The sequence below is a fragment of the Narcine bancroftii genome, chromosome 2 (genome assembly GCF_036971445.1).
Source record: "Narcine bancroftii isolate sNarBan1 chromosome 2, sNarBan1.hap1, whole genome shotgun sequence".
Lineage (NCBI taxonomy): Eukaryota > Metazoa > Chordata > Chondrichthyes > Torpediniformes > Narcinidae > Narcine > Narcine bancroftii.
Window position 1 is genome coordinate 255,391,603 of NC_091470.1, and position 12,896 is coordinate 255,404,498.

The following is a 12,896-nucleotide window of genomic DNA, read 5'->3' on the forward strand; positions in this document are numbered from 1 at the left end:
AAGAACAGAGACCTAAAATAGGTTTGTTTAATTCAAAATAAAGATGGGATTGAGATTTGGGCATGATAATAGATCAACAAGTTTTGCAGAATTTGAGTAAAGAAATTATGACAAAAACTATTAATGTACAATATAGATTACTCCATTATAATTTTTTTTACATCAATTATATATTACTCCTCAGTAATTGAGTAGATGGAGATCAGATTTATCGGATCAGTGGTTTAGATGTGAAACAGAAATTGGGACTTTCCTTCACTCTACATGGTCTTGTTCAAAGGGTTTCTATTAGTAAATTTCTAGAACAGATAACAGGAGTGAATTTTCCTTTAAATCCTGAATTGCTTTTGTTTCAAAATTTTGAAAGTGTTACTTCTAAATTATTGTTGTCAGATTTCCAATTAAAATTTGTTAAGTTGGTCTTGGTAATAGCAATGAAATGTGTCACTGTAACACGGAAATGTGATGTTTTATTAACATTAGACAGATGGCATGCTGAAATTCAAAGTTGTATTCCATTAGAAAAAAATTATGTATAATTTAAGGGATAAATATTTTTTTACTTTTGCAAATTTGTGGTCATTATGCAAAAATAATGAAATTAAAATAATGAATTTATTAAAATTTTTTCTTGATCAGTACAGTTTTCCCTAAAAATATATTTATTTTATGATGTTTTAAGGTCTTTGAATGTCAACTTATGCAATCCGATTTAATTATTTGTAATAGTTTTATAATTAAATATATCGTATATTAGTTTTGAGATCAGATCAGTTTGGGGGGGAAGGTGGGTCACTAGGGTTTTTTTGTCATTTGTAGTTTTTTTTTAGTTTTTAATAAATAGATTTTCAACATATACTTGCTAATATTCTATTATGTAACTATGTTATAATGTACTTAATTTTTGACATATATGCTGAATAAATGAGGGAAGTCACGTGATGAAGTAGTGACCGGTAAGAAAATACCAGCCCTCTCCAGAAAAGTTTAAAAAAAGCAAAGCCACACAAAGGTGTGGAGAAAATGGCAGCAAAGAAAGAAAAACCAAAAACAACGGGAAGAAAAGAGGAAGGAAAGATGTTGGAAGAGAAAGATGAAAGCCTTACCTGTACGAAGAGGCCCAACATAGAGAGAGAAGCCCGCTCCCTGAGGTCAGTGGAAACCCCGAACTCAGGACTACAAAAATGGCTCACGGAGCCAAACAAAAGCGTGCAACATGCGCGATGCACAAGACAAAAACAACACCGAAGGGAGGGGGGACCAGCTGAGGAGTAAATCTCCACAGCTGAAACAGACAAGTATAACACGACAGCAAGACTCCCAACAGGAAAACATAGAAAATAACGGGAACAAGAAGGAAGAGAATAAAAATAGGAAATCAGAGAAACAACAGATGACCAACCCAGAGGAAGACGACCAACACCAAGACACCTTTAATGAAAATAATAAAAACAAAAATACCCAACAAAATAAAATAAACAACCCAACAAGAAAACCAGAAGAGACAGAGGTAAAGGACACAGATCCTGGAGTGGACTCAGAAGAAGAGGAGGGAGAACATCAAACTCTACACAGAGAAATGGAAGATGAAGGGAAGGGACATTACATGGATAAAAAATTATTTAAAGAATATATGGAAACATTAAAAGAATGGCTGACACAAGAATTCAGTGAAATAAAAAGAAGAATAAAAGGTGCAGAAGAAAAAGTGAATAGATTAGAGATGGTCATGACAGAAATAGGGAAAAGTGTAGAGAAGGTGGAAGAATGAGAAACAGCCATAGAAATGGAAGTAGAGGACTTAAAAAAGAAATTAGAAGAATCTGATAAAAAAGTTAAAGAAACACAGGAGCTGTTAGCTCAGAAGATAGATATAATGGAAAATTATAATAGAAGAAACAATATAAAGATAGTGGGCCTTAAGGAAGATGATGAAGGCAAAAATATGAAAGAATTTATAAAAGAATGGATCCCCAGAGTCCAAGGAATGCCAGAATTACAGGAAGGAATGGAAATAGAAAAGGTACACTGAACATTAGCCCCTAAACCCCAACAAAAACCAAGATCCATTCTAGTAAAATTCCTAAGATAAATGACAAGAGAAAATATATTGGAGAAGGCAATGAAAAAAATAAGAGAAGACAAAAAGCCACTGGAATACAAAGGTCAAAAAAAATTTTTCTATCCAGACATAAGTTTTGAACTCCTGAAGAAGAGGAAGGAGTTTAACGCATCAAAAACGACCCTATGGAAAAAAGGTTATAAATTTATGTTAAAATATCCAGCGGTGCTTAAAATAGTTATCCCGGGGCAGCAAAGCAAACTATTCTCGGATCCAGAAAAAGCACGAAAATTTGCAGAACACCTACAAAACAGACAGAGAGATGAAGAGATATAACAAGAACAAAAATGACAACAAACTATATGTAAAGAAGAATAAAGTATAAGTAAGAACTAAGAAGAGAAAGAAAGGGAAGAAAGGAAGTAAGGAGAGAATTAAGAGAGTGAGCTTTGTAATATATGAAGATTAAAATCTTTTCTGGGGGGCTGGGTGGGGAAGAATAACAGTCACTGCAAAATCAGTTGACGGTTGCGAGCAGGTTCGCAATCCAAATGGAGAGGGGAGATGTGGTTGCCCGACAAGGGACAAAGGGCAACTCAGAGAGGGGAGGGACTATTGGGGTTAAAGGAATTTTAGATATGAGAATAGTGGAAATATTTTATGTTTTAGAAATGTTGTCTTACAATGTGTTCAAAAAAAGAAAACAGAAATGGATAAGAAGGGAAGGTGGTGATGAGGAAATGGAAAGGAAAGATAAACAAAGTATGAAATGGCCATGTTGAACTATATGACTTTAAATATTAACGGAATACATAACCAAATCAAAAGGAACAAGCTGTTAAATTTACTGAAGAAAGAAAAAATTGATATAGCATTCGTGCAAGAAACACATTTAACTGAAGTGGAACACAAGAAATTAAAGAGAGATTGGATAGGACATGTAACAGCAGCATCATATAATTCAAAAGCCAGAGGAGTAGCTATATTAATCAATAAAAATGTACCAATCAAAATAGAAGGGGAAATAATAGATCCAGCAGGGAGGTATGTAATGATAAAATGTCAGATATATTCAGAATTTTGGTATTTACTCAATGTATACGCACCTAATGAAGAAGATCAAAAATATATGCAAGATATCTTTTTGAAGATCGCAGATACGCAAGGGAATATACTAATAGGAGGGGATTTTAACCTTAATTTGGACTCATACATGGATAAAACTGGAAAAAAGACTAACAGAAAGAACAAAGTAATCAAATTTATAATTAAATTGATGCAGGAAATGCAACTTTTGGATATATGGAGGAAACAACACCCAAAGGAAAAGGAATATTCATATTATTCGAGGAAACATAAAACATACTCAAGGATAGACCTATTCCTGTTATCAGCCCACATTCAAGGAAGAGTTAAGAAAATGGAATATAAAGCTAGATTGTTATCGGATCACTCACCCCTGATATTGGCAATAGAGCTAGAGGACATCCCACCAAGAATGTATAGATGGAGATTAAACTCCATGCTACTTAAAAGACAGGATTTTAGAGAATTAATTGAGCGCCAAATTAAAATGTACTTTGAAATAAATACGGAATCAGTGAAAAATAAATTTATACTATGGGACGCAATGAAAGCATTAATCAGAGGACAGATAATAAGTTATGTAACTAAGATGAAGGAGGACTACAATCGAGAAATAGAACAGTTGGAAAGGGAAATAACAAATACAGAATTAGCAATAAAGGAAGATACAACTAAAAGAAAAGAATTGACAGAGAAGAAAATAAAATATGAAACACTACAAACATATAAGGTGGAGAAGAACATAATGAAGACAAAACAGAAATATTATGAGTTAGGAGAAAAAATGCACAAAATACTAGCATAGCAGCTTAAGACAGAACAAATTAAAAGAACGGTATTGGCATCAAGGAAAAAGGACAAACAAATTACATATAACCCAATGGAGATCACGAATACTTCAGGGAATTCTATGAACAACTATATCAAACTGAAAACAAAGGGAAAGAAGACAAAATAGATGAATTTCTAACTAAAATTGAACTACTGAAATTACAGAGGAGCAAAATAAATTAATAAAACCATTTGAAATAGAAGAAATACAGGAGATATTAAAAGAAACTACCGAACAATAAAACACCGGGAGAGGATGAACTCCCAATAGAATTCTATAAAACATTCAAAGACTTATTAATTCCTCCTCTCCTGGAAGTAATGAACCAGATTGAAAAAACACAAAACATACCAGATTCATGCAAAACAGCAATAATTACAGTAATACCAAAGACGGGGTAAGATCCACTAACACCAGCATCGTTTAGACCAATATCTCTACTTAACACAGATTATAAGATAATAGCTAAACTATTAGCAAACAGATTGGCCGACTGTGTACCAAAAATAGTAAAACTAGACCAAACTGATTTATTAAAAGACGAACAACAGACAATATCTGTAAATTCATTAACTTAATCCATGCAGTCCAAGGAAACAAAACTCCAACAGTAGCAGTTGCTTTAGACACAGAGAAAGCCTTTGACAGAGTAGAATGGAATTATTTATTCAAAGTACTACAAAAATTCAACCTACCAGAGAAATATATTAATTGGATTAAAGCATTATATAAGGGACCATTGGCAAAAGTGACAGTAAATGGATATATATCAAACCAATTTAAATTAAGCAGATCAACAAGGCAGGGATGTCCACTATCTCCCTCACTATTCACGTTAGCTATAGATCCACTAGTAGAACTGATAAGAACAGAAAATAAAATACGAGGGATAAAATTAAAAGAGAAGGAATATAAAATCAGTCTATTTGCAGATGACGTTATAATATACTTAACAGAACCAGAAATATCAATAAAAGAATTACATAAGAAATTGAAGGAATATGGAGAAGTATCGGGGTACAAGATCAACGCAAATAAAAGTGAAGCAATGCCAATGAATAATGTGATTTCACAAAGTTTAAGGAAGAATCACCATTTAGATGGCAAACACAAGCAATTCGATACCTAGGTACACAACTAAATAATAATCTCGGCCATCTATATAAACTAAATTATCAGCCATTAATGAAAAAATTACAAGACAACATAGAGCACTGGAAAGACTTACCACTAACACTGATAGGAAGGATAAACTGTATTAAAATGAACATCTTCCCAAGGATACAATACCTATTTCAATCATTACCAATTCACCTAACAGAGAAATTCTTCAAGGAGCTAAAGAAAATAATAAGGAAATTCTTATGGAAAAGGGGGAAACCAAGGATAGCATTAGATAAATTAACAGAATGGTACAAATAAGGAGGCTTGCAACTACCAAACTTTAAGAATTATTATAGAGCAGCACAATTAAGATACCTATCAGATTTTTATCAAACAAGGGAAAAACCAGATTGGACCAGATTAGAGCTAGATAAAATAGGGGAGAAGATACCTGATCATATACTCTATAAGTGGGATGAAAAATTGGTGCAACGTAGGAATTCACCAGTATTGCACCACCTGCTCAACATTTGGAAGAAGATTCACGAAGAAAGGAATAAAATAAATTATCAACTACCAAAATTAATATTGACAGAAAATCAACGAAGCCCTTTCACAATAAATAACCTTTCCTTCAGAGAATGGGAGAGAAAAGGGATCAAAAGAATAGAAAATTGTTTTTCGGGAAATAAATTATTATCTTTTGAACAAATGAAGGACAAATATAATATAACTCATGATACAAGGTTTGCATACCACCAACTGAAAACCTACTTGAAGGACAAATTGGGAAACAGTCTGAGGTTACCAGAAGGAAGCAATTTTGAATGTGTGATTACAGACACAATGATAATTAAAAGATTTATAACAAACATGTACATCAAACTGCAAGAGAAGGAGAACGAGGAAACAAACTGTAAACCTAAACAAAAATGGGAACAAGATCTAAACATAAAGATAAAGAATGAAACATGGGAAAAGCTATGCTCCAGAACTATGAGAAATACAATAAACATGAGGTTATGCATGATACAATATAATTAGTTACACAGGCTATACATCACACCCCAAAAGTTAAATAAATGGGACCCAACAGTATCAGACGGATGTTTTCGCTGTAAAAAGGAAACGGAAACAACAATACATGCAATTTGGGCATGTGAGAAAGTGGAAAAATTTTGGGAAAATCTAAACCAGATATTAAATAAAATCACAAAAAGCAATATACCAAAAAACCCAGAGATTTTTCCTTCTAAGTAATATAAGAAATAAAGAATTTGGACTCTATTTGGATGGAGCACAAAAAAGATTTATTGTGATAGCCCTAGCTGTAGCAAAAAAATGTATGATGTCAACCTAGAAATTAGAAGACAACTTGAGAATACAACAATAGTACATAGAAATAAATGAATGTATTCCATTAGAAAAAATAACGTATAATTTAAAAAATAATATCACAATATTCGAACAAATATGGGAACTATACATGAAATACAATAGAGAAATCCTACCATGAACCTCCACCACCTAAAATGACAGGAGAAGACAACGAAATGAACTGACTCAGTATATAAAAGTAAAAGATAAAAATTTCTTGTTTATTTTATTAAGTGACGACATTGTTTAACGGATTTAATGTATCTTATAGATTGAACTTTGAATAAATGGGAAGGGGGGAGAGGGAGGGAGAGAAAGGAGGGGGGAAAAGGGGAGAAAATGACACTGTATATATTGAAGAGAAAAATGTCTGTATGTATCTTGGTCAATATGGTTTATAGTGTGAAAAATAAAAAATAAAAAAAAATGCTGAATAAATAAAATATTAAAAAAAAATAAAATACCTCAGAAGAACAGACATTCATAATTTAACCACTTGTTCTTAAAACCTTCAACCCAGATTCAAATCGTTTCACAGTCAATCTACACAAGGACATTTTTGCAAGACATTGGCAGTTAGTGGTAAATTATTTGGTGGATTTAATATTGTATGACAAATTAGAACCAGCTTTCTACGGTTAATTCTTGGTTTAATTTAAATATCAGTGTTATTTCTATTATTGCTTCCCTGTTTCAAGAAGAACAACTTTATGTGGGTTTAACATTTAACTGACTATTTTCCTTGATATATCCTTTCCGGTTTCTGCCCAACTGAGTGCATTGCATGCTGGGAAATGTAGTTCTTATTACACACGCAATAACACATCTTTCCCATTTAAAAAAAATCAAAAACACCAACTCAATGCTATGTCTGCATAACAAAAGTATCTGCATATTGTGGCCAGTCTCTTTCCACTCAGCAGCTTTCAATCAGTCTCTGAGGTGGTTTAACAGGTTTTTTTTTTGTTCTGCTATGTGTTTCCACTGACATTCTACATGCATTTGCTGCATTAGACTTAGTATCTTTCTGTGTTCCTTTTCTTTCTCTGCTGGACCTTTTTGCATACTGACAGGTGATGGGTCATGACTATGGGTTGGAGCTTGTGGTTGTATATCCACACGGTTCCTTCTCAGAGCTGCCCCTCCCTCTGCCTGGATCTGGTAGGAATGTGGATCTATTTCCTCTTGCATATATCCTAGCAAGACCCATGTGCCAGAATTATGATCTCAGATTCACACTGGAACTCCAGGCTTCAGGACTGGTAGACTTTTCGCAGTCTTATCACGATACTGTTTCTGTTTCATTTTCTCTTCCATTTTAGCCTTTGTGACCTTGTGTGCTCCTTTGGGCGTCAACAGATGTTCAAGCATTGAGAGGTTGGTCCGTATGTGTCGACCCATCAGCATTTGGGCTGGAGAAAGGCCATTCTGTAGTGGTGTACTTCTGTAAATCATTAGACTTCTGTGGAAATCCTCTAAGCCAATATGCGCTTTCTTCATAGGCTCTTCACCACCTTCACAGAACTCTCTGCTAGGCCATTAGACTTTGGGTGATATGGACTTGTAGTTATATGCTGAAACCAAGTATTGGCAAAGGACTCAAATTCACTGCTTGAAAATTGTGGATCATTGTCTGATACAACTTCACAAGGAACTCCAAGCCTCACAAACACACTTTTCAAGAAAGTGATAACTGCTTTGCAAGACTACAGTGTTGTTACCTCTGGGTAATTGGAAAAATAGTCTATACTGCTATATGACTTTTCCTATTACAGTCAAACAAATCTACTCCAACTTTGAAGTACACCCTGTCTGGTACAGGGTATAAGTGTAAGTTGTTCTGCTTGCTGCTTTGGTTTATAGGCAAGGCATATTTTGCATGAAGCAGTGGTCTGGCTTATGTCTTGGTTCATTCTTGGCCAGTACATCACCTTTCGAGGTCGATGTTTGCATTTTTCCTCACCAACATGACCTTCTTGTATCTTCTGGAGCATTTCCTTGTGTAGCAACACTGGAATCACAAACCTGTTCCCTTTGAAGACTAGATCTTTCACAAGTGACAGTTCACCTCTGCATGCCTAGAAATCCCAAATACCAGGCATCCTTTCTGTATTGTATCTTTGAGGGTTAAACGATAATAGGGTATTGGACAGAAGGTGGGAGAGTTAAGTAGAGGGGGGAAAACCACTGGCAGGGGGCTTGAGACTAAAATAGGAAGGACTTATGTCAAGCATATCAAGGGGTGGAAAAAAAAAGAGAGCAAGAAGAAGAAGAGGGGAACTCCCCCTGCATATCACTATTAGCTGATGAGCAATGACAAAGAATTGGGTTGGACCCATCAAGATACCTACCTGTTGTATATAATTTTGACACATGACATCCATAGCTGAGCAAATTGGAAAGCATTACTTTTTTTCTATCACATTTATTGAGAATTTTATTTCATCCATTATACTTTTCTAAACCTTGGTCATTAAAGAGTTATTTCACTGTGACTCATTGTGTTGATAGGAGTTTGCACACTTGGTGTGATCTATTCCCATGTGCTATATATGACAAAATTATTATGATCAAAAGTACACATTTGATCAAGAAGATTACCTCTTCTACCCTGTAGATGCAAAGATATATTGTACTTCTACTTTTGCACCTATGTTCCATATTCTCTGATAGTACCTCAAGAGCATGTATCATCATTTAAACTACCAAGAGTTGTCACAATATTTGATATATACCTTTGGAAGGTATCTGAAAGTAATGCGATAAGAAGATTGATACAAAGAATGCTTGACACCCCGAGAAATGTTCCACAGAGCAAGTATGCCATTACTGGGTCTCTTGCATACATGTCTTCAAATCCATAATCATCAACTAATGTAATTCGAAAGACAGTGAAGAGCATCTGGGGTATAGTTGACATATTTGGTACAAGGCCTGTAAACAAGACAATGAGAGAGAAATAAAAATCTTGTGTATCAGAAAATACTGTCGCCAATTATTTAGGTCTTCTGAGGTAATTCGCTGATGGGATTAAGTTCTCATGGTCCCATTACACTGGCACGTGAACAGTTAAAGATAGAACATTACAGAATCATGAAGGCCCTTTGGCCCATAATGTTGCATTGACCTGTGTAAACCTACTCCATAACAATCTAATCCTTCCCTATCTCACAACCATAACCTATTTTTTCTTACATCCACGTGTCTATCTAAGCCTTTTAAATGTTCCTATTGTATCAGCTTACACCATCGCATCCAGAAATGCATTCCAACGACCATGTTTAAAAAAAAACTTGCCTCTGACTTAACTTTCCTCCACTCACCAAAAACAGATGCCCTCTGATATTTGTGACTGTTACCCTGGAAAAAAGATGCTGGCTGTCCACCCTATGACGATACCCCTCATGTTGTAGGTTCCAAAGTGGAAGCTGCCAATGTTACCAGTTCTGGTCACATCATTTATATGGTTGTATTTTTGTTCCTATTTGAATATAGCAATGGAGTATCCTCTCTGATTCAGGCCCAGAATATTGAACTAGCTCCAACAAAAAAAACTGAGGCACAATTAAAGGCCTTGTAGGAACAAAGCAAACTGAAATGCTTAAGGTCCAAAGGAGCTTCACATTGCATCCCCAAGATTGCTAGCTACTCCCTTCAGTACACTTAAATCTATGCAGGATACGTACTGGACCCACACCAACTTCCAAAGAGCAAATGTGAGGGTGGGATGTGAAAATGCTGGAACTCTCAAGCCACATGGCAGAAATACACTGAACCATTACTTCTCTCCCATATCATCCCTTCTCATCTCCCATACCCACTTCAACCACCTCTCCCTTTACATCTATTTTTTTGATATATTCTTGTTTTCCTATGCTTTGAAGTATAGACACAGGTTTGTCATGATTCTATAATAATTAATAGCAATTGTAGGTTTCAGTGTTCAGGTGGTAGGGTTGGAATTCCCCTTTAACAAAAAAAAGGGAATAAATGTTAATAAATCCTCTAATGAAACCAGTCAAACAAAATATTTGTTTTGCACTCCCGCCCTTTTGTAACTTAATGTATGCCTCCAAATATTTTAAGAAATATATGTTGTTAGTTTAAAAGACTTATTTTCATCCCACATTGCAACTAAATGATAAAATGCAACTTCTTTCAACTTGTATGTAGTCAAACACAAGACTTACCACCAAAGATTATCCAAAACGAACATGCAAAAGGAATGTAAAACTCTCCATAAAGAAAAAGGAACTTCAGGAGATCCACAATGATTTTCCCAAGCATCACAATAAAGGGTCCAAGGGACCTGCACCAAAAAATTAACAATGACAGACAAGAAATAAGCATAAATATGAGGTGTCTGTTTTTTTAGGCCATAAATCGTGTCATAGAGGAGCAAAAGGAACTATAATAGATATACACGTAACATTGAATGTAACAAAACTAATGAATAGATCATAAATAAATATTTTTGGAAGAATATAATTGAAAATCAGAGTAACATCAAACATCTCAAACTTTATATGGAACTCACTTCCACCAGAATTGCCATCTATCCAAGTATAAGGATACAGAGATATTGAACAAAGTAGAGCCCGAGGATTGACACGAGAAATTATAAGATGTATTTAACAAAAAGTTTGGACATGCTTTTCTCTCAAGATCAGAGGTGGCCTAATATTTTTCAAAAGGAGGAGCAGATGTGGTCAACACTTTTCAACTTATGGCACGACATGGATAAAGCGTTAATAACAAATCCATCAGGATATTAAAGATCTGAAACTTAAAGTGATTATATTCAAGGGAAGCTAGATTAATACTTCCTACAATAAACTTTTACTGCTAATTCTTTTTCTTCTTCTTTGGCTTGGCTTCGCGGACGAAGATTTATGGAGGGGGTAAAAAGTCCACGTCAGCTGCAGGCTCGTTTGTGGCTGACCAGTCCGATGCGGGACAGGCAGACACGATTGCAGCGGTTGCAAGGGAAAATTGGTTGGTTGGGGTTGGGTGTTGGGTTTTTCCTCCTTTGCCTTTTGTCAGTGAGGTGGGCTCTGCGGTCTTCTTCAAAGGAGGCTGCTGCCCGCCAAACTAACGCCTCACTGCTAATTGCAGTACACATTAAAACACAGGATATCTTACCACAGAAATATTTATTCACCTTATCTTGCTAAAGGTTTACTACACCTTCCACAGATTTCCCCCTCACAAAATGGTCTTTCATCAAGTTACTGGAAAGGCAAATGGTAGATTGGCCTTTATTGTGAGATGATAAGGTGTGATGATGCAACAAGAAAGCTATGATGACAAGTCACTGACTGAAATATTAACTCCAGATTTAGTTTTTCTCATTCCACAGATGCCTATAGTATTTCCGGCAAGTTCTGTTTTCATTTGCAATTACAAAGGACCTTGGTGAAACTATGTCGTGTGTATAATTTTGGTTTCCTTACTTTAAAAAAAAGACTTAGAATACAATAAAGATGGACTTGATTTTTTCCAAGGATGCTGTGTTGGCCATGTAAAGAGAGATTGGAGAAGGCCCATGTTCTCTGGAATTTAAGAACAAGAAGAAAGCTCATTGAAACTTATTAAATTATTACAGAACTCAACAGGCTGGATGCTGGGAAGTTATTTGCCCAGATTAAGAGTCTGGCCGAGAGGTTTTTTTTTTAAAGGACTGAGATATAGGGAAATTCTCACAGAGGGTGGTGATCTTGGAATTCTCTATTCTGAAAGGCTGAATAGGCTCAGTCCTTGTTCATTCAGAATAACGATTTAAAGGTTTCTGGTTCCCAAGAGAACCAAAGGGCATGGGATAATGCCAGAAAGTGGTGTTGAACCATGATCAGTTATTACTAGAACAATGGTGGAGCTAAATGGTCTTCTCCACATTCCTCTCCTCTCTGACCAAAGTTTTCCGTTTCTGCACATCCAATTTGTTGTACCCATCTCTCAACATTTGCCTCCTCATTTTGCTCAGTTACTAGAACAGCACTTACAATAAATGGGTCCTCATTCACCTGTGATGAAATCAACCCTCCTCACCTCTACTTTTATAATCTGTTTGCCTCTTTTTCACTCTGCCCTCTGGTTGTTGGTATTGCATCTTTTAATGTGCATCTGCTTCTATAGTTGACAATTGCACAGCAACTCAAGTTCATGTGGGCTCTTTTTACTGAAGTTCTTTTTATTGAAGATACCTCCACAATACTGTAGGTAGGGAGTTCCAGGATTTAGACACAATGATGAAACATTTCCGAAATAGGACAATAAGTGATGTGGAAGAGAACTTCCAATAAGTACCATTTCCTTTTGCCAGTTATCTTGGACTTCGTTGATGGAAGTGTGCACATCCGAGTAGCCCAAACAATTAAACACAGTGCATTTTGTACATGATGCACTGGATCACAGAGGAAGTGATTATTTTAGGTG

The 12,896-nt window shown here is 35.4% G+C and overlaps 1 protein-coding gene across 1 annotated transcript in view; it reads right to left on the reverse strand.

The window, feature by feature from the left end:
* Window positions 1–12,896, reverse strand: part of LOC138752677 (transient receptor potential cation channel subfamily A member 1-like) — a 110,145-nt gene that overhangs the window by 23,256 nt on the left and 73,993 nt on the right. The window contains exons 15-16 of the mRNA XM_069915404.1: window positions 10,652–10,770; window positions 9,197–9,395 (exon numbers count right to left, since the gene is read on the reverse strand). Of these exons, the coding sequence (XP_069771505.1) occupies window positions 9,197–9,395; window positions 10,652–10,770 (318 nt within the window). The remainder of the gene's footprint in view (window positions 1–9,196; window positions 9,396–10,651; window positions 10,771–12,896) is intronic.